The 21,829-nt window shown below is 41.6% G+C and overlaps 2 protein-coding genes and 1 long non-coding RNA gene across 4 annotated transcripts; 2 read left to right on the top strand and 1 right to left on the bottom strand.

Annotated features, from left to right (window-relative positions):
• Positions 1–13,670, top strand: CFI (complement factor I). Of its 2 annotated transcripts, XM_072334131.1 has the most exons (12): positions 29–528; positions 2,401–2,740; positions 3,144–3,285; positions 4,491–4,657; positions 5,357–5,467; positions 6,127–6,243; positions 7,562–7,621; positions 8,106–8,209; positions 8,825–8,940; positions 9,567–9,841; positions 11,272–11,373; positions 13,215–13,670. In XM_072334131.1, exons 1-12 carry the CDS (start codon positions 469–471, stop codon positions 13,430–13,432), a joined length of 1,812 nt encoding a protein of 603 aa, XP_072190232.1. In that variant the 5' UTR covers positions 29–468; the 3' UTR covers positions 13,433–13,670. The 2 variants fall into 2 exon arrangements, with proteins under 2 accessions (XP_072190233.1, XP_072190232.1); XM_072334132.1 differs by lacking the exons at positions 3,144–3,285; positions 4,491–4,657 and having other exon boundaries at positions 1–528.
• LOC140250978 (uncharacterized) lies at positions 522–14,531 on the bottom strand. Its single transcript, XR_011903343.1, has 3 exons — positions 14,396–14,531; positions 10,852–10,969; positions 522–2,179 (listed from the first exon to the last, which is right to left on the bottom strand). It is a non-coding gene; the product is annotated as an uncharacterized lncRNA (long non-coding RNA).
• Positions 14,525–21,261, top strand: PLA2G12A (phospholipase A2 group XIIA). Its single transcript, XM_072334139.1, has 4 exons — positions 14,525–14,865; positions 16,046–16,122; positions 17,047–17,212; positions 18,487–21,261. Exons 1-4 carry the CDS (start codon positions 14,646–14,648, stop codon positions 18,603–18,605), a joined length of 582 nt encoding a protein of 193 aa, XP_072190240.1. The 5' UTR covers positions 14,525–14,645; the 3' UTR covers positions 18,606–21,261.
• The last annotated feature ends 568 nt before the right edge of the window (positions 21,262–21,829 follow it).

The raw sequence follows: 21,829 nt of genomic DNA, 5'->3' as shown, positions 1-21,829 counted from the left end.
AAAAGAGGCCGCGGTTCTCCCGGAAAGCGCCCTTAGGAGGCATGCAGCGGGATTGGCCGCTGCCGCAATGGCTGTCTGAGCAAAGCTCAGCTGGTTACACGTTCGCACGGAGACAGTAGCGTTGTTCCCTTCCGTCTGCCTGCCTGCACGGAGACATATGCGTATCTCAGCTAAGAAAGCATCTCCCATGACAGCACGCTGCCACGGGCGGGGAGCGAGAGAGCCCGCTGAGCGCTCCCCTGTAATCGCTGACTTCAATGGCTTTCCTTTGGTTCTCTATTCACAGCAAAACAGCTTAAATGGGATGGGGTCCCACTCATCCCTTAACATCTAAGGCTGCCGTAGTCGTTTGTGAGTCCACTTCAAACTGTTTTACCAATGGTTAAAAATTAAACACAAACCCAATAACTGGCGATCGGGACAAATCCCGGCCAGGGGAATTTCTCTACAAAGAGATAAAAGTTCATCATGAGAGTGGTTGCGGTTTTCTTGGTTTCCTTCTCTCTCTTTTCTTTCTGTCGAGCACAGGTAAGAACTTCTTTTCTTGTGGAACCCTCCTATTTTAGAAATAAACCAACAAGAACCCAGCCAACAGAAAAGTTGATTATTATAAAAAGATTATATATATATACATATATTTAATTTCCTGCAGTAGTATTTGTATTTCGTCCATTTGTTTTAGTCCAGTTTGAAAATGTGAATCTCTTTCATGTATTGGTTCAGCCTGAGGTTTACATTAACAGGCTTCTGGAATATCTTTCAATCAGGATCCTACGCTAAACCTGACTTGCAAGTGTGGCTCAGCTCAGAAAGCTTCTGTTGTGAAATCTCTTCTGGCAAAAGCCTCTCAGGAAATCCTGATGGGCTCCATGTTCAGCATAGCCTGAGCTTTCCAGAAAAGCCCCTAGATAAAGATCAGCACCTTCTGTTGCTATTCAGTCAGAACTAAGGAGAAACATCTAGTGCAATATGGGAGTTATGCCAAGCCGGGCCTGGCTCAGAGTTTGGTATGTAAATTTAAAGATAATGCATAGGATTCTAGTGACCTGAGAAGAACAGGAAGAATTTATTAAGATTATACAGCCCTTAAAAGGGTGGGAGGGGCTCGGATTAAATTCTGCCTCAGCAACATTCCCACTGCCTTTACTTAGGCCAGGATTTCTTCATGAGAACTTTAAACTTTGGGTCTGTTGATTCAGTGGATGCACTCAAATCCGATAAATCCCATCTGACAACTGACATTTCTTATTCATCTCTATGCAAAGTCTAGTTACATATTTTTCACATTTCGACATTCCCCCTACCCAGAGCTCTTAGTGAGCAAAAGGACTCAGCCAGTAGTGGCATAACCAGAGAGCTGCAAGGATAGGTGTTATCACTCACCTAGAGACAGACACTCAGGTGGAGAGATCAGGAACACTCCTTGCAGCCCATAACAACCAGAAACCACACTGCAAACCCACTGCCATTCAAGATATGGGAACAAAACGGACTGGGAGGGGCATTTAATTTTCACATTTGTTGAAGATACTTGTTAGTAGCAATTAAACAAATCGTTAATTTTAGATTTGTTTCTACGTAGTTATTGGTATAGTTAACTAAGTTACAGTTATTAGCTAAGTCAATGGGGACAATAAAAAGGTCTTGAAAAAAATCAAGTTGCTACTCTTATTTTATTTTTCTGGTGTTTAAGCCAACTTAGGGAAGTCAATTCTTTGAAAGGGTAGATAATAGCAGGACAAGGGGAAATGGTTTTAAGTTAAAGGATGGAAGATTTAGGTTGGATGTCAGGGGGAAGTTTGTTATTACGAGTGGTGAGGTGCTGGAACAGGCTGCCCAGAGAGGCTGTGGATGCCCCATCCCTGGGGGTGTATAAGGCCAGGTTGGATGGGGCTCTGGGCAGCTTGGTCTAGTATTAAATGTGGAGGTTGGTGGCTCTGCCAGCTGGGCGGGAGGGAGAGGTGGTTGGAGATTCATGAGTCCCTTTTCAACCCAGGACATTCTGTGTGATTCTATGAAGTCCCCTTGTATTTAATTTGCTTACGGTTCCATTGTTGTGGCCTGCTATAAACCACAAGCTTGAAATGTTTATCATCTTCTGTTGCATACTTCAGCTGATTTTTTGAGAGTATAGTTTGTGGGTGATCAGTGACAGTGAAAAGCAAACCAGGAGAATGATCTGAAAAAGAACAAAAAATCCAGGAAAACAGAAAGGTGAGTATCTCAAAGACAAAGGGATATACATTACAGATGATATTTAGCACTTCCATTCTTACAAGATAGGGAAAAGGCTCGCAGTCACTTTGCTGAGGTATGCAAGGGATCTGCAGAGCTGCTGGTGCAACCTCTAGTCCTGTTCTCTATTTGGTTTTGGTTTATTTTTTAATTTGTGCCTTACAGAATGCAGCATCTAACGATACAGAAGAACATTTTTCATACATTGAGCCTGCTCAGCCAGTTGAGCCAGACAGTCAGCCAGCTGAGCAAGACACTTACCTCATAGAAGAATGTTTAAGCAACAAATACACACACAAGTCCTGTAAGAAAGTTTTTTGTCACCCATGGGAACGATGCGTGGAGGGAAAATGCCTCTGTAAGCTTCCCTACCAGTGTCCAAGGAACGGCACTTCAGTTTGTTCGACCACTGGAAGGCACTTCCATACTTACTGCCACCTCAAGAGCTATGAGTGTCAACGTCCTGAAGCAAAGTTTCTGAACAAGGGGAAATGCACGTCCACAGGTATTCATATCTCTTTTTTTTTCTTTCAAAATGTATCAGTCATTTGTTCGATCACTGAAAGTCCTCTATCAGAAGTCTTACACTGAAACGCATCCTTTCCTCAGAAGACCTCCAAGTATGCTTACAGAACAGGAACTGTTATCTTCATTTGTTCTGAAGCTGGTAGATGTTGAAAAAGCAACAGACTCATAACATCAGCCCTCAGAAAAATCTGCAGTAATAACTTCAGGCTTCTGATTCCCAACCTACTGTTCATTCCATATGAGCTCTGGATACCAACAACATACTCTAGGTCTGGTTTCTTCCTGCGCTGTCTTTCCACTTGATACATCCATAGAATACAATTTTATAGGGGATTTTTTTAAAAATTTTTATTTTATTTTATTTTATTTTATTTTTTTAGAAACATTTAAAATCTCCTTGGGCTACAAGGATTCGCATTTGCTTCAAGTAAAACCTGTGAACAATGAGGACCTTTTTGTATGTGACAGTACGTGGACTATGAATGAAGCAAATGTGGCCTGCAGACACCTTGGCTTTCCATTGTAAGTTTGGGGAATTTCTCTGTGACTGCAATGGATGTGAACGAATAGTGATGCTTATATAAGGGTCAGTCAGTCAGCCAACTATTAAGGGAAAATTTTCATGAACAATATATCGGCTACAGTAAAGCCTCTTGAAAGCAAATGCCAAAATAGATTTCTTCATTTTCTTACAAATAACAACTGTTCAAAGGATTAGTATTTTATTTTTAAAATAAGGTTTAAATCTGATAGATGAGTTTTCTCTCAGGTCTGTGTAAGGGAAAGTGCATAGATGGACGATCAGATGGCTCTGATCAATGAACTGCGTATAGAGAAAAGTTTCTTAAACTGGCTGGCCAAATGGTACAGCTGTGTTTTGCTACTTGCAGCAGCCAGACTAACAAGAACCAGAACACAGGTTTTTTTCTTCATCCTTTGACCTGCCACTATTGCTTGCTTTGCCCACCAGAAATAGCTGAGGCCACACTTTTTCTTCCTGAGACCACACCAATGAAATGGGTGACACGCTGAGGTCATCATGATCTATCTATCCTGTACATAATCATTAAAAACAATAGTGTAACTGAGCCACATAGGACTGCCTCTCCAACCCTAGAGACTAAGAATGCTATCACAGTGCCTAAATTTGTCCCCTGTAGATGAGAATTAAATATTTCCCAGTCCTGATTCATACCTCTTCAGATAGCATAGAGAGAGGTTCTGGACACAGCATCCAGCCCTTGACTCCCACTGCAAGTCACTCCAGTTATTTATTTACTCATTCCTTATTTTCTTAAGAGAAAAAGAGATACACTGTTAGAGGATCACATTCAGGTGATTAATGAATGCCAACCTTGCAGTGCCCTGAGCTTCCTCAATATGCATTGGTTTTGATGACACCACTGGTACTCAGCCTCATGCAAGATGATTTATATCTATCACCATACACAGTAACTGAGACGAGTGTGTCACAGATTCAGAGCCAGTTCTATGATGCAATTGGCAAAAACTGGCACTTTGTTTTATGTTTTCTTCCAAAGTAAATATCTCCTACTTTCCTCCTTACCCTTATAGCACTCCATGGGAAATCTGTTTTTGTTCATTACCTTAGCCATGACCAAAGTTCTTTAACACTGGGGAAAATCATAGAAATTCTGAACAATAAAAGCAGAGGACAATCCATTTCAAAAGTACTGAATTTGTTATTATCATTTTTATCTTTACAGAGGTGCTGAATATTACCACACTGTCTACAACATCACAGAACCATCACACTGCTTCCAAATAACTTGCAGAGGCCTAGAGACAAGTCTTGCTGAATGTTACATAGAGAAGAAATTAAGAGCTAGTAATGAGGGATTTGTTAGCCTCCAATGCCAGAAAGCTCTCCGAGGTTAGCAGGGTTTTATTTTGCTTTAAATCTACTTAAAGCTTTTCACGTTAAGTTCATCTGAAATATATGTATTGAAGATCTATTCTGCTCAAATCTCATCCATCGCAAATCTGCAATGAAATCTTTTAATTTTTATCTTTTTTTCTAAAGAATCCTTTTGCAAACATTCAAGACAACCGAGGCAATCTTGAATTTATGACCTTGGAAAATAATGCACCATTGCTCCTAGAAGATCATGACAGATACTACCCAAACGTGGACAAATTTCACGCATGGTTCTGGCTGTTCCCGCATCCCTTCCAAAGCATATTATATCCCACAACTCTTGTCTGTCCTAGGTTAGCTGATGAGGACGAGGACACAGGTGACAACCTCATCCTTCTTCCTTTGTTCTTGCTTTGGGAGATCAACTGAAGCTAACACTTCTGCTTTATTCTACGTGTGGAAGAAACAAAGTTCCCTTTTGCCAGGTTACTGAAAGTTGGAGGAAGACAATACATACTCACATTGAAAGTCTGAAGAGGAGGCAATAAAATCAATTAAAAAAAAATAAATCCTATTTACTTAACTAGGTTTTGAGACACCTACTTTTGACAGGCCAAACTGTTGAATGAATAAAACGTGTATGCTGAATATTACCTCGGGCAGTTGTGAACCTATAGTCATTTCTATACTAACTTCATTTTCATCTCTGCACAGAATGTTCAGCTGGTGAGTTCCATTGTGCAAATGACAAGTGCATTTCTGTGACTAAAGCCTGTGATGGTATAAATGACTGTGGAGACTTAAGTGATGAACTCTGCTGCAAAGGTAATTTGTTTTCTCAGTTGTTTAACAAATATTTCAGCAAAAAACCATCCCCAAAGAATTAATTCTTACAGTGCTGTAACATTAAAATCTCTATTGCATCACTATGTCAAGGTAAGAAAACCATAGTTTCTGTATGGGAAAGTACAAAAAAATTCTATGATTCTATAGTTAGATAATTATAATAATATGAATAATTCAATTTTCCAAAGCAAGCAACTGATCTCTGAGGATCTGGATTCTTTCTGATAATAAAAAAATAATGAGATTTAGGAGGCTGTTGATACAAACAAAAACAAAGAAACAAAACCTAACTGTATTAGACAGAATTAAATGCATTTTCAATAGGGCAAAACTGACTGTAATCAAACAAAACCATGTTGCTGGTTGTTTGTTTTTTTCCAATGAACTATCTTAAACTAAAATAAGATCTTTCTTAAACTCATACATTTTATAACACCAAGACAGTAAAATGAGCGGAGTCAAGTATTCACTTCATTTTACACTTACAGACCCTACTTTCAGGATCTATTTATAAATAGCAAAGTCCCCCATAACATGGATATTTGATCGGGTTTGTATTTTAAGAAGCTCTCTAATTATGTGAGGTCACTGAATCATACAGTCCTGTGCTTTACCATTTTAGTTCTTCTATATTACAGAATGCAGAAACAACAGCTTCCACTGTCGATCAAATATCTGTATTCCAAATAAGGATGTGTGTAACAAAGAAGTTGACTGCCTAACAGGAGAGGATGAAGCTCAAGCTCTCTGTTCAGGTTTCCTTTTAAGATGTGTTTTTCTTTCTTTTCCTTTTGTTGTACTGAATTAAACCTGCAGACTACAGAATGTGTGTTATTAAGTCATTTATCAGATTAGCAAAACCAAAATGCACGCAAGAATTAGTCTTTCTGATGTTATGTTACACATACTAGGAAACTAAGAAAAGGTTACGTGCTTTTCCTTCCCTTCCTACTAGAAATAAATGGCAAGAAAACTAAAGGACAGAAGAAGCAGATTATGTTTTAGGAGGCTTAAAGCAGATTATGACTTTTGCATACATGGACATCTATCAAACTGGTATCCTGTTTTGGGGAAGAAGATGTAGATGGAGCAAGCAAGAATATCTTCCTTGTGTATAAGGAATTAATTTAACTAGTTTGTTAATATAATAGTTCATCTGTACTCTTCTCCTTACCATTGAAAATACCTTGTTTTGTTTTGAACTTAGAATATTTTAGATAAGAGACAAAGTCTAAAGCCAAAAAGTAAACATTTTCGGTACATGGTAATTGGTAAAGGTAAACTGAACCCTAAAAGTAAACATTACTGTCAGTAATATGAGAACAGAGCCAATCCTCAGCCTCCATTTAGGAAGTGAATTCAATGGGTATTTTGTTTGAATAAAAGCTGACAAACCAGATTCAGGAAGCATTTAGTTTACCTCTTGTGTTGAACACCATCCCTTACCCTGTTAACGGAGGCACAGAGTACAGAGCAGCAGCATCTAAATTGGAAATTTAAAAATATATATCCTTTTACCTTTTTACCTAATGCTCCTCCGGGCTTTAGAAAGCTCCAAAAGATTGATGGGGCAGGAGGAAGAATTTCTGGTGTTTCCTGGTAGAGGAGAGCAGTCTATTGCATTAGAAATAATTAAAATAAAATAAAATAAAATAAAATAAAATAAAATAAAATAAAATAAAATAAAATAAAATAAAATAAAATAAAATAAAATAAAATAAAATAAAATAAAATAAAAAATAAAATAAAATAAAATAAAATAAAAGGAGGCCAATTCACAGGGTTTCTTTGCAGAATGGTCCTCTGGACAAGTAAAGAAGACTAGATATCATGTAGTTATAAATGAGTGTTTGCTGGATGCAGGTAATTTGTAAGCTGTGGCAGCAGAGTAGAAAAGTAGAGAAGAAAGGAAACAGCAGGCACCATGCTTACAGAGTATTTCTGTCCATGTGAAATGGTATGCACCTATCCAGCTAAAAACGTACCATGATTCTGGTACACAACCAAACATTCAAGTAACAGAACAATATAAATGTTAGTAACTGTTCTTAGTATTCTATTATTTCTCTACAGGCAAATCAAAACTGATGAAAATCATGAAAAAAAATGATGAAAATCACAGTATGGATGCAGGTAAGTAACCTCCCAACAAACCACTGCATACCCTCTTTTTAGTGGCTTCTAGCTACCAGCCAGTTGGACAGACATGCAACACTCAGATACATGGACTTTGTGGCTTAGTAGTAAACAATCTGGGGCTTAACTATTTGACTAGCTTTCCACTAATCTCAACAACAATAATAATTCATCCTGCCTCAGGATCCGCATCTGTACATATTAGCAATGGATAGAGATAAACTCTAAGCAAGTCTATGGCAACTGCTTTGAGATTATTTACCTGAATGCTGTCAGCAATGGAAAATAAAGAAAAATAACGTGATGCTAAGGTAACTTTCAAAGCAAAAACAGATGTAACATTCTGGGTCTTCTGCCTTCCTGCAACTTCAGCTACTTGCATACTCACAGCACTCATGATTTCAAGGTAAAGATAAGACTGTCTCCAAGTAGAGTGAATGAATGCTTGAATTCTGAGACACATTCTTCCTTTTTGTTAAAGAAAGAAAACTGGCAAAGACGTTCCTTCCCCAAATAAACTGCGGTGTTGTAAATCACACATTAACCCGACGGAAAAGAATCATAGGTGGACAAACTGCAAGAAAGGTAAAAAGTAATAATAGCCTTCCCTTCCCCCCCCCACCTCCCCACACAACCAAACCTTACAAATATAGGCTCATGTGTTCATTCAGTAACAATTTAAATGGTTGTTATTGTCTTTCTGTTAAAATGTACAGAAATAACAAAAGATGTTGCATCATTAATTTCATGTTTTACATTAGTAGCGGCAACACACTGGAAGAATATAAATAGAAGCACAGCTCATAAGATAAAACACCAAGCTACAAAATACAGCATTACCGTGCAAGTACGCATTGAAAATGATTCAGCAAAATACTTAATACTATAGCTATGTATAATTACAATCATAAACGTAATGCTTGATTATACCAGGTCAAATCCTCCATCTGTGTTTTTTTTCAGGAGCTTCTTGACAGAAAGTTGGGGAGGAGGGAGACACTGCAAAATGTCATAATGTCAGGAGACAACAAAGTTACTGTAGTTTAGAATACAGAGCCTTTATATCAGAGCCCAAATTACAGACAATTTCTTAATAGCAGATTTAGTCAAGAAGATGAAGTGATATGGTGTTTCCCTTTATGCACAAAAAAATTGCACAATGATGATTTCATATTATTTGGGTTTCTGTTATTTTAATAGGGTGAATTCCCTTGGCAAGTGGCAATTAAAGACAGTGGTACTGAAGGTACAACAGTGTACTGTGGAGGGGTTTACATTGGTGGCTGTTGGGTTCTGACTGCTGCACACTGCGTCAGGTAAAAGCAACAACCTGAGAAAGTATTTCTTTGTAAAGCAGAAAAGATGAATCTGTGTATTATTGCTCTTCTCAGCTACTTGATTGCTAATTCCTCCTTGCCCATTCAATAAAACAATTAAAATCACTGACTTGCTCACATTAACAATGAGAGGGATTCAGAGACAAAGTATTTTGTCAGTGAGCAAAAAAGTAATTCTGAGTTACCTCCTCTCAGCACTGGGGAGGCCCAGCACCTGCTCCCCAAGAATATCCCTTGTGCCACTTATTCCCCACAGTCAGCAGGAGTGGGCAGGAAAGACCTGCTGAGCCCAGCATTACATGTGAATTCGTTCATTCTTCTCTTTCACCTGATATCAGAGGCATAAGCCTTGCTTTCTCTTTGTGAGGGCACTAAACACACTGGTCTTTAGTACTGTCTTTCTCTATTAACTTCAGGACTCAGCACTAAGTGTCACCAGCCTTCTACTTGCTTCAGAACAACCTGGACATACAAGTCCAGAAAGAAACTATATGTATGTAATATGAATTTTTATTCTACAAAAACAAAATACTATGATTAATTGAAACATACAGTGCTTGCATGAGGTACCAAAACATATTTTATTCCATTGTTTTTTTTTCCAGCGCAACTCGGGTTCATCTATACCGTGTCTGGATTGGGCTGTTGGATACAATACAGTATGACACAGAGACAGACACTTACAGACTAAATCAACTGATAATCCATGAGAAATACAATGCTGCAACGTATGAAAATGACATCGCTCTGCTGGAGCTGAAAGGTCATGGAAAAGGAGAGTGCTCCCTGAAATACAGCATACCTGCCTGCATCCCCTGGTCAGAGCATATGTTCAAGGCTGGCGATAAATGCAAGGTTTCTGGATGGGGACTAGAGAAAGGTATTTGATTCAGTGCTTACTACCAGAATGTATAATTTTTATCTGTGTGTTTCAAACAGTGATCAGCTCCCATACTGAAAAGGCTGAAGAGTGGTGCACGCAAAGCACTTGCAAGAGGCTGAGCACAGCAAACACAGGCTGTTGGCATTTGGCTGTCAATTCTCTTTTTTATACTGCTTGCTTCCTCTTTTGTTCCAATAAGTTAGTTCGAAGGACACCTCTGTTTGAGAACTAACCTGATAAAAGGCAACGTTGGTTTGCAGCTTTATCTGCAGCCTGACTCCACTGCAGCACACTTGTGTCAGCACAGTGCAGCAAGGGAGCAGGAAGGAGATGACAAGAGTGAGACAGCTGCATTCAAACAACACGTGCATAAGCAAGAAAGTTATTTGTTATACTGCTCCTGTACATGCTTCTCAAAGGGGACCAGAGCCGTTTAGTACCTCTGAGACATCCAGAAGAAGTAGCTGTAATTACCAGTCTCATATTTATCTTAGCTGTGCAAACCTGGTACCAGTATTTAACACATGGCTCATGGTCACAGCCAGACATCTGTGCGCTGCCCAAATGGATCTGAGATGCAACCAGCAGTTACAAAGCTCAGCACATTTCAGCCACGAATGGGTTCAACCCAGAGAAGGACAGGCCCAATGCAGTCACGCTTTCAAAGCCTTGGGAAGCACTTGTTTTGTATCAGAATTACTGCATAAAAGCACTAGCAGTCCATAAACCGAATGCAAAGTTAAGAATGTGTTAAGAAGTGTGCCCCCAGTGGCGCAGTGGTATAAGCTGCTTGCGGCACTGGAGGGCCCGGGTTCGAATCCCCCCTGTGGCGCAGGGGGTAGAAGTGCTGCTTCGCTACACAGGGGGCTCGAAACCTGGGAGTTGGACTCGATGATCTCTAAGGTCCCTTCCAACTCGCACGATACTATGATACTATGATATGATGAATTACCAGCAAACAGCGAACAAAACAGGGCCTCTCCTTAACCTTGTACTACATAGCTCACCTGTATCTGCAAGTCCCAGTCCTCACATCTTTCTGAGAAAGAGAGGTAACAAGGATGATCAAAGGCATTTCCCCATTTCACAGAGAGCAATATACTGATCTCCCAGCGTCTGGAAACCCTGGTATGAAAAACATGGGAAAAAAATTTAGAAAATAACAAAGGGAAGGAGTAAAAAAATCACCAAAAAGAAACTACTGCATTTAATACTGCAATTTAAACACTCTGCTTTTATTTTGAAATATACAGGCAATGGGTGGCAATGGATGTAGGGTGAATGTTAGCAGCGGTTTAAGGTACCTGGTTCATAATATTTAAGATTACATTCAATAGATAAGCAAACCTATAACTTTCAATTTATGATATTAAAAGTATTTCATACACATTTATCAGCTTTATAAGGTGTATTATTTTCTTTTCTAGGTTATACCAAACAATATGTGCTCAAATGGGGAAACGTCAATTTATTTCAGAATTGTTCTGAATTGTATCCAGGACGGTTTTTACAAAAAATGGCATGTGCAGGCAAGTATGAATTTTCTTACTATAAATTCTTTACCATTGTGCACACAGCTTTTAAGGTCTGACATAATGGCCGAGAATCTTTTAGACTTGGAAAATGCAATAAACCAAATGCAAGGACACCGTCATTAGCGAAGCACTAGCCACTGGAGCCTACAGTAACCTGTTGCTATCTATCTAATTATAAACAGTTATGGTGACAGTAAGCCAAGTTTCAGTGATTATGGGCAAATTTCAGCACACAGTTGGAGTCATGTTTTCTAAACACACAAGCACTTTACAGCCCACTGAACTTCCTCCTACCTCTATTTTATTCTGGTTCAGGAACATATTAAAGCAAATGCCTTTTTTGGAGCACATTCACAGTGCTATTGACTAGCATGTGACTATTCATCTGCTGAGATATTTTCTACCACTAAACCACACCCCAGGAAAAATACTATAAACTTTTCAAACAAAGATTAGTCTGACCAGGAAACTGGTTGTCATTCCTAATACTAAAATAAGCATTTTGAGTACACATTTTTGCTTTTCAAGTAACAAAAGGTATTGCCAAACACACGTCTTAAAGAGCAATGAGTTTTCAACTTACAGGACAGATAGTTTCAACCATTCTTTAACTCTGAAGTAAAGGCAGTATTTAAACAAACTACATAAATAACAAGGCAAATCAAAACTGGATATAAAAGCTTAACCATTTGTGAATACAATTGTGAGTACAATAAGAATGCAGGTGCAAATTCTGGAATTAAGGACTGGTATCTGCTGGAGTTGCTGATACAAGGTAACATTAATTCAACTAAGTAAGGACAACAAAGTCTAGCTACATGGGATTAGTCTTTCCAATCCTGAAACATTCACAAAACTCTTTCTCAGTGATGTAGAGACTCAAAAAAGAGGTTACAAGTTTAAAAACATGGGGAGTCTTGCTTTGTATGGGTTCCTTCATACTAGGCCAATCAACCAAGTAGAAAAAAGGAGCTAAAGACGTCTCTACACACTTCTACTGAATCTATGGGACAAAGCATAAATTGTATTCCAACTCTCTAGCAAGTTTTTGCCAATATCCTATTCTTTCCTCTTCATTTATTTTTATTTATTTATTTTCACAACCACTACATTTGCTATATTGGAAACAAGTAGCTTCAAAACCCCAGAAACTTGTAGAGAGCACCACTTGTAGTGAGTATGTTGTGTCTCAGAGCTGTCACCTGGTACTCCAGAGGGTCCACACTTCAAGTGCTGTATCTGCAAGGGCTCAGTTAAAGACAGATGCACTCTCTTGTATCCCATCTTTCATGTACTATCCTTGGACCTGCCCACCTTTTGCCATAGAGCTTGTAGAGAAATTAATTTTAAGGTTTCAGCTTCTGCATAGCTCAGATGAAATTGGCCAATGTATTACTGGGTAGAGAGGACATCAATAGCAGATGTAGAGGAACATGCATATTATGATAGCTTAATTTCCAGAGGGATCGGTCTAATAACCTTCTTACCCTTTTCTTCTACTTTCTGTCCCCTTTTTATAAGCTACTTCTAATGATATAATATACCTCTGAATTCTTCTCTGTTACAGAGAGTACAACAAGAATCACATTCCTCACACGCAAGATTTGGGGCCAGCCAAAATTATCATGAGGTGGCCCGCACTTCAAAATAATTAAAAAGTAGCAGACCAAAGAGGTTGGGAACTTCCAGTAGTAGTGACTGTTAGGCACATGTGTCAGGAAGTGACATGGATCTAAAAAGCCTCCTGAGCTCTACTTTGTGTGCTAGTTTGCACATTGACTTACTTTGGAGTTGCTGATGTTTCCCCCCTTCCTCCCCCATCCCTTTTGCTGCAGGTACTTATGATGGCTCCATTGACAGTTGCAAAGGTGATTCGGGAGGTCCCTTGGTCTGCTTTGATGCAGAAAATGTGGCGTATGTCTGGGGAGTTGTGAGTTGGGGTGAAAACTGCGGGGAGGCCGGTCACCCTGGTGTCTACACACAAGTAGCCAGCTATTACGACTGGATTAGCCACCATGTGACGAGAAGTCTCATTTCACGGTATAATATCTAAAGCTCAGGAAACTAAACACGTGTTATTATCCACACAGAATTGAACACCAGTCCTTTTAAACAATAGCAGCCATGTACCTAAGCAACTATTTGTACAAATCTTGAAATAATGTAGCTTGAAAACGTTCAGTTCTCTACAATTACTACAGTTTTACAGAAGTCTGTACAAAAGAGTTTTACATTCATATAAGTCCAGAGCAAAATTACCTAATAAAACCACATTTACTGCAGGGAAATTCAAGTATCTGTCCTTTTGTTGTTAGTTCTTTTTCTCTCTTTTCACTGACTTCATCCTCCACTGACTTGTAAAAATAAGAAGAGCCGCATCAGCTTGAATTTGGCAAGTAAGGCCCTGTCGGTCACCTCCAAGTAAAGTAAGAGTACAGACTGCTTTCCTTACCCGCCCCTACCAAGACTTCTCGTTCAGGAAAGCGTATGCTCACACCCCTCCTTTGGAACTGCTCCGCCGAAGGAGGGCTTCGGTACAGCAACCACAGGGACGGGCACTTTCCAGTATAGGTGCGGCAAGAGCTCCCTCTTCTGTCTGACAACATCTGCTAACAGTTTTTCCTATGTCTCCAGTTAATAATAACGAACGTAAAAGACTGAAGAGGAAAAACAAACAGAAGCCCAAACACGCAGCAGCATTTACCAGCTACTTTTGCGCCCTCCTGTAGATCCAGAAGCCTTTCCGTGCTCTTTGTATTTCCCGTCCTCTGCAGTTACCTGCGCCCTACAATTCCACCATGGCTGTATTTTGAGGATTTCCACACGTCACAAAACAAGGCTTTCGTAGCAGATATTAAAACGATTCCCGTGTGGTTCCACCCTGCCTCACCTAAGAAGCGCAAGAAGGCGGTGTTAGAGCAAAGGGCTCACGGTGTGCCACTCTCAGCACCCCCAACGTCGTGCTGAACAGAGGTCCTCCCACACCGGCCGCACGGCACACACTTAGTGCCGTTACCTGAAAGCGAATCGCTCGCACGTGGAAAGGCCTCAGAGCAACTCCTCTCCCAGCCCCTCACACAGCAACGCCGGGCCACGAGCAGCCGCCAGCTGAGCTCCCCGGTAGGCCGCGCCCTGTCCGCAGTCCCGCCCAGCCGTCGGGGCGGTGTCAGCGGGGCCGATGGCGGCGGGCCGGGCCGTGCGTGCGGAGCGCTGCGGCCGCACGGCGGGGGCTTAGCGAGCGCCTGGCGGGGCGCGGCGCGGCGGGCATGGCCCGCACCCTGCTGCTCCTGCCGCTGCTGATGGCGGGTGCCTGGGTGGGCCCGCGGCAGCCGGCGGCCCGGAGCCAGGAGGCGCCACAGACCCCAGATTGGAGAATGACGCTGAAAACCATCCGGAACGGCGTGCACAAGATCGACGTGTACCTCAACGCGGCGCTCGACCTCCTGGGCGGCGAGGACGGCCTCTGCCAGTACAAATGCAGCGACGGTGAGGCGGGCGGGTGTGCGGGACCCTTCGGGTAGCCGTCTGTAGCTCCAGGAACGGGCTTCAGTGTGCCGTCCTGCCCCGCTCCGGGAGCGGCGGCCTTACTCGCCTCCAGCGGTGACCCTGTGGGCCGGCAGGCTGAGCTCGGGCAGCGCTGTTCTTCCTGCCAGAGGGTTGTAAAGTTTAAGCTGAAAACATCGGAGTAGCGTTCTTACAGAAATTACAGAATGACCCGGGTTGGAAGGGACCTCAAGGATCATGTAGTTCCAACCCCCCTGCCTAGCAGGGCCACCAAACATCGCCTTTACTAGATCAGGTTGCCCAGAGCCCTGTCCAACCTGGTCTTGAACACCTCCAAGGACGGGGCATCCACAACCTCCCTGGGCAGCCTGTTCCAGGACCTAACCACTCTCCTAGTAAAGAACTTCCCCCTAACATCCAACCTAAATCTTCCCTCTTTTAACTTAAAACCATTTCCCCTAGTCCTGCTATTATCAGCCCTTTCGAAGAGTTTGCTCCCCTCCTGGGAGTAAGTTCCCTTCAGGTATTGAAAGGCTGCAATGAGGTCACCCCACAACCTTCTCTTCTCCGGGCTGAACAAACCCAACTCCCTCAGCCTGTCCTCATAGGGGAGGTGCTCCAGCCCCCTGATCAGCTTCGTGGCCCTCCTCTGGACCCTTTCCAAAATCACCATATCTTTTTTGTACTGAGGGCTCCACACCTGGACACAGTACTCCAGATGGGGCCTCACAAGAGCAGAGTAGAGAGGGACAATCACCTCCCTATCCCTGCTGACCACCCCTCTCCTGATGGAGCCCAGGAATGTTCTTGAATGCATATGAAGTACCTTAGAGTAAGTTCGTGAATTCTCCAAAGAACCTCTGGGTTTTATTAATGTAATCCTCTGTGGGATGTATCAGTTTTAGTCACACGAGGCTTTTTTGTTTTCTTTTTTAAGTGTGAGACCTGAAGTGAATATTTGCTCAGGTGCCTTCTTTTAGTACTTCGTTATTATTTATGAAGTGCTGAGTTCTCATGGTTTGGTAGGAATTAATTCAGGTGCTTACATCAGGTGTGCAGCTGGTGCTGTCTGAGGCCCAGCAGAACTCCTGGGCTGAGTTTTGACAGTGTGGAAAAATCTGGAAAAAAACCTTTTTAAAGCACTAGAAATGATCTTTTTTAGGATCCAAGCCCTTTCCTCGCTATGGATATAAACCTTCGCCACCAAGTGGTTGTGGATCACCTCTATTTGGAGTTCATGTAAGTCCACTCCGGGGTTTCTGTGGGTGTGTGCTTTTTCATATGCCAACTTTCCTTGAGGTGGGTGATGTTTCTCCTCCCACTTTCTAAGGATGAGACAGCACCTGTGTGCTATGTCCCTGCTTTTATTAGCTCCAGCACATGCTTTGGCAACAACACATGGAAAATGTTAGTATTAGAGGTAAACACAGCATAAACATTTTCACTGTCTACATTTATAGCAACTAACTGCTGTACTGGGTCTGATATTGATGGAGTTAACTGGCTTCCTAGCAGCCCGCACCATGCTTGTGATTTGGGGCTAAACCAGCACTGATAACACATCGCTCATGTCTGCTGCTGAGCAGTGCTTAGCACAGCACTAAGACTTGCTCTTGTTTTGTCATTGTGCCCATCGAGTAGGCTGAGGCTGGGCAAGGAGCTGGGAGGGGACACAGCTGGGACAGCTGACTCAGAGAAGCCAAAGGGATGTTCCCTACCTGTGTAACATCATGCTTGGCAGTACAATTGAACTGGATAGAGAGGGGCTGGTTTCTGAGGGACAGGCTGGGCACGAGGCTTCTCCGAGGGGTTCCTGAGTGACTGCTTTTGTGTAGCTTATTTTGAGTGGTTTTTCCCTTTTCTGCTCACTTATTAAACTTCTATCTAGAACTATGCATTTTCTTGTTTCTGACCTGCCTGTAGTTTCCCCTGACCTGTGAGGGGACAGGGGTTAAGCAGGCAACTGTGCGGGTATTTGGCTGCTAGCTGGGGTCAAACCAGCACAGCTTACTGGAGGTGAACAGCAAACTACAATGATAAATGAATGACAGCTGCTGCTTGCATTAGTTTTGTTTTGTAACTTTTATACTCTTCTCATGTTCATAGACTCTTTCTTTTCTGTCTCATACATTACTAATGGCGCATGTGGGGTTTTCCCTACAGTTTGACATCGGTATCCCTCTGATGACAAAGTGCTGCAATCACCACGATAGATGTTATGACACTTGTGGCAATAAAAAAAATGACTGCGATGAGCAATTTCAGACCTGCCTCTCCAAAATTTGCAGAGATGTGCAGAAAACACTTGGAATATCAGAAAACGTCCAGGGTAAGTGTGATAAATGCCTGTTTTTATTTTGCCCCCCAGTTTTACTGAGCTTGTCTGGCAAACAATCATTTTGAGGCACAGTAATGCTACATTCCCATAAACTGATGCTGTTGCTGAAAGATGCCTTGTTCTGTCCTTCTGTATGACTCTCATGCAGCTGAGCAATTACACAGCGTAGGAAAATGTTCAGAGTTAAAACTAACCTTGAGCTGAAAACACAAAGCTTCCCTTCTAGGATTATCAAAACACACTTTAATTGTCACGTTTGCTCAATATTCACTGTTTTGCTGACTGATTTCTAAATGTCTACTACATTTAAGCAGTAGGAAAATACTGAATTGCTTCCTTTTGTGAAATAAGGTAGTAGAATAACACGTTATTATAGTAGAAGTTAATACTATCCCTTAGTGCATACATTTTAGGTTTTTCCCAAGCAGCCTATAATCTTGTGATTGGATTCCTTCTGATTGTTGGCCCACATCTGATCGGAGCATGACATAACCACACTTAATTTAGACAATGGTTCTTTTCCAGAACCCACTGAAAACAATCAGTTTTTAGAACAAGCCTGTGTTTGAACTTCTCAAATTCCTGTAACTGCAAAGAGGTCATCATGTTCCTGCTTTGTCAGAACTGGCGAATGTTTACTCATTTCTGTTGAGCTGCTATTAAAGGTAGCAACCTTTGCATAAATACAGCTGTTTACAACGGTAGATAGTGAAAGGACAAGGGGGAATGGTCTTAAACTGAGACACGGGAGGTTTAGGTTAGATATCAGGAGGAAGTTTTATACACAGAGCGTGGTAACACACTGGAACAGATTGCCCAAGGAGGTTGTAGATGCCACATCCCTGGAGGCATTCAAGGCCAGGCTGGATGTGGCTCTGGGCAGCCTGCTCTACTGGTTGGCAACTCTGCACGTAGCAGGGGGGTTGGAACTAGGTGATCATTGTGGTCCTTTTCAACACAGGCAATCTGTGATAAATTGGGAAAGCAAAAGGTGGAACAGTTCTTTTGTCTTTGCAAGACTGAGTGATGTTTTTAACACTGATAACATTCCATAGCCAGTGAATCACCTTGTGTGTTTTGGTTGGTATGTGAAAAATCCTTAATCACAATTTAGCTGATTCTGTATCAGTCTTTCTTTGACAGTCTGTTTGCTATGCTCAGAGAAGATTGCTTTTTAAAATCCTTCTCAGTTTGCCCCAGACATTCCTATTAGTTTTTTATTCTATCTAAAGAGTACTTCTAACTGAATGCCTCTTTGCTTGCAGCTTGTGAATCAATTGTTCAGCTCTTGTTTGATGCAGTTATACACTTAGGATGTAAGCCGTACCTTGACAGCCAGAGAGCTTCATGTATGTGTCGCTATGAGGATAAGACAGATCTCTGAAAGGCATGGATGTCCTGCAGTTTGGAATGAAGTAAAACAACTGGAATGAAGCAAATATTTTACACTTCTCATGCCTGACACAAATGGTTGTTGTTTTTTAAAAGAGACTATCACGGAGTCATCCATAAAGGAGATGAACCAATGCATGAAGGGTAGGCACGTGACGACCACGTTCAGCCCCATCACCCAGGAGATCTTGATTAAGGAGTAGGCTGGCTTACCAAAGACCAGATCAGAGTCAACAGCCAGATGGAAGTTGCCACTGTATTCCAGGTCCACCTCGAAGCTCAGCTCTTTGGGACAGCTGTCCTCGTTGCAGACCACTGGCCAGATGAGTCTGATGGCTTTGAAGATGGGCAGGATATTGCTCAGATAGATGTCCCTGAAGCTGAGCTACTCCAGCACCTTTCCTGTCAACTTGGTCTGGAGCAGTTTCTCAAACTCTGCCCTAATCTTATTCATCACCAAGTTCCTGACTAGGGCCATGTCCCTAAGCTCTGTGAATAGAAAGAGGAAGGTGGCATTGAGGAGGTGACACATCTCATTGCTGGAAGTGGGATCCAGATGGGGTTCTTGCTGCTGTGGTAGCATAGTGCTGGGCTCCAGGTGAGAGCTGAGGCAGCTAGCACTGATGTCAGATCTGGCTCTGGGGCCGTCTAGCTGCCTGGGGTATATGAGGCCACCTTCAGCTTTGGCTGCTCTGAGAGGCTCCAGCATCTTCCTGTAGAGGAAGCAGGAGTGTGAAGAAGCAGCTGGCAAGTACCAAGAACAAGATGTCATATACCAGCAGCATCATTGCCTCAAGTGCACCAGCCTTCACAGCATAACCTTGAGAGGTGCCCCTGCTTGACGGGAGGTCATGTCCCTGCATCCCAGTGCCATGTGGGAGAGCTTGAGAAGCTGTTTGTGCTGCTCACCAGTTATGGGGTAAGATTAATGACTCATACTTTGTTTTTAGGCTCATGCACAATTGGCATTCAGCTTTTGAACCAGGTGTCTTCTTAAACCAGGTGTCTCCTATCCATTTTCAGCCTCCCATTTTGAAACAAATTTGTGATTGTTAAGCTGTCTTAGAGAGTGTTACCAGTACCGTTCCTCATTGTCTTCCTATGCAAGGCCTCTAGGCTGAAGGAGGAAGTTAAGAGAAAGAAAGAAGGGGTGGAGGGAGCACACCATCACATGAGTACCATCCCTGCAGTGGCAGTTGGGGGTCTGGAGGTTTTCAGGATATGTGTAAATGCGACACTTAGGGACATGGCTTTGTGGGCAAGGTGGTGATGGTTGGACCAGACGATCTTGGATGTCTTTTCCAACCTTAATGACTTATATTAAACACTAAGATGAATGTATTGGTTTGAAAGTCACTACGCTATTCTGCCTCGTGTTTAAAAAATAAAGTGTTAAGTCTTCCTTCTTTATACTACAAGTTTGGAAACTGATACTAGACTCCTTTGGTGTATGTACATTTGGGGTATGCTGTTGTAAAACACAAATGCTATTTTCAATTAAAATAAAGGAAACAGCATAGTGGGAAGTCAGAGGTGCAGAAGAGTTGAATCTCAGTTTACTTTTAATATAGGCCAAGTGTTAGGTTTGCAAGCAGCTGATGTATCTGATAGATAACAATAGGAAGGAGAGTTCTATGGAGTTAAAGTGGCACCTTGAATAGGCCTTCACTTTGAATTAGATACCTTTAGATCTCTCTGATGTACTCTGTCCTGTGTGGGTTTGTTTTAAAACAAAGAAAAGCGCCCTAAGGAAGGTGTATATCTGCACTACATATTTCTACCTGATCCAGTAAGGACCTTACTTCCTTGGCACTCTTCAGATCAGTACGTTGATCCTTTTAAGGACTGACTCCTAAAGTGAACAGTTGGTGACCTAAGGGTATACTTTTGATTTGACAAAATGCTGGAACGTGGTTGTAATGTTACATAAGTTTAGAAAGGATTCAAGTGTTTATTTTTCAAATAAAACATTGCATTGTGTATTATATGTGTAGAAAGGATATATTGTTCACAGAGGTTGATTTATATTTGTCTCATGGCACCACTTAGCTACTGTCTTCATCACTGCTTTCATGTAGTCCGTTCTGATTGAAAACTGAAAGATTGCACAGGTTGGGTCAGCACGCCCAACAAACCTTATTTAAAATGCCCACTGTGATGCTGACAGAAATTTGAGCCTTTATTTCTGTCACCTTTCCCCATGACCTCTGTGAGGCTGACAGATATCTGAGCCTCTATTTCTGTCATCTCTTCCATGACTGCCGTAGCTGAAATCATCATGATGTCTGAATTATTTGGGGTTTGCCCTCTGTACTGATCTTGTGTTGCTGATCTCCGGTTGTCAGACCTCAGTTAACTTTTGCATTTAGTCCCATCCTGCTGTCCTGATTTGCCTTAGAAATCCACAGAAATGTGATTGAAAATCAAAATACAACATCCATGAACAGGGAGAACAAACTATGCAGAAAGTCTAAAGTTCACTTAACTCACGGATTGCGATGTGATTTCTTTTCTGGAAGTATTTTTTTATATGTTTTTGCTTTACTACTTTTTTTGGTGGTATTTTTGTTTTGTTTTTCACTGAAGCTTACAGTGACACAATACAAGTGTCACATAAAATAAAAGTCCTGCCAAAGTTCCTTAGCCACACTTTCTGCTTTTATTTTCCTATTTGTGGGTATGAAATAACACGGCAGGAGCCGCTGCTGCCAAGTTTTACAAAGCTGTGTGTGTAGAACTTGTAGTGCTCGGGGAGATTTATTTTGTCACAGAAATGAAGCGATTCTGTATTACCCTGATTGTTTAACGTTAAAACATTGATGCAGTGAGTCCAACGCAATGTCATAATTCAGGTAGGTAAATGGAATAAAAGTGAGCTTTAACTATAGGCTTAAATGGACATAGAAGAAAAATGTTCACTGTTGGAAAGCACTGGGTTTTGTTCCTTAATGTATTTACCTGTAAATGTACCATGAAAGCATTTCAGTTTCCCTCAAACCATTTTTTATACTAAAACTAGCCTTAATGCTGCTATATAACAAATGACACTTCAATAGTTATGCTAGTAAATCACAGGAACCATTTATCTTCTTTCAGAGAGCCTTTGCCTAAGTTTTGCCTGTAGCAGGAATTCTTCCTTATAGCTCCCTGCAGATTATACCAAATGCATCTTACAATGCTAAATCCTAAGCTATGATCCTAAAATGAATCATGGCT

Source organism: Excalfactoria chinensis, chromosome 4 (assembly GCF_039878825.1).
Source record: "Excalfactoria chinensis isolate bCotChi1 chromosome 4, bCotChi1.hap2, whole genome shotgun sequence".
NCBI lineage: Eukaryota > Metazoa > Chordata > Aves > Galliformes > Phasianidae > Excalfactoria > Excalfactoria chinensis.
The sequence above is the reverse complement of the archived record's forward strand: the minus strand, read 5'-3'. Positions and strand labels throughout refer to the sequence as shown.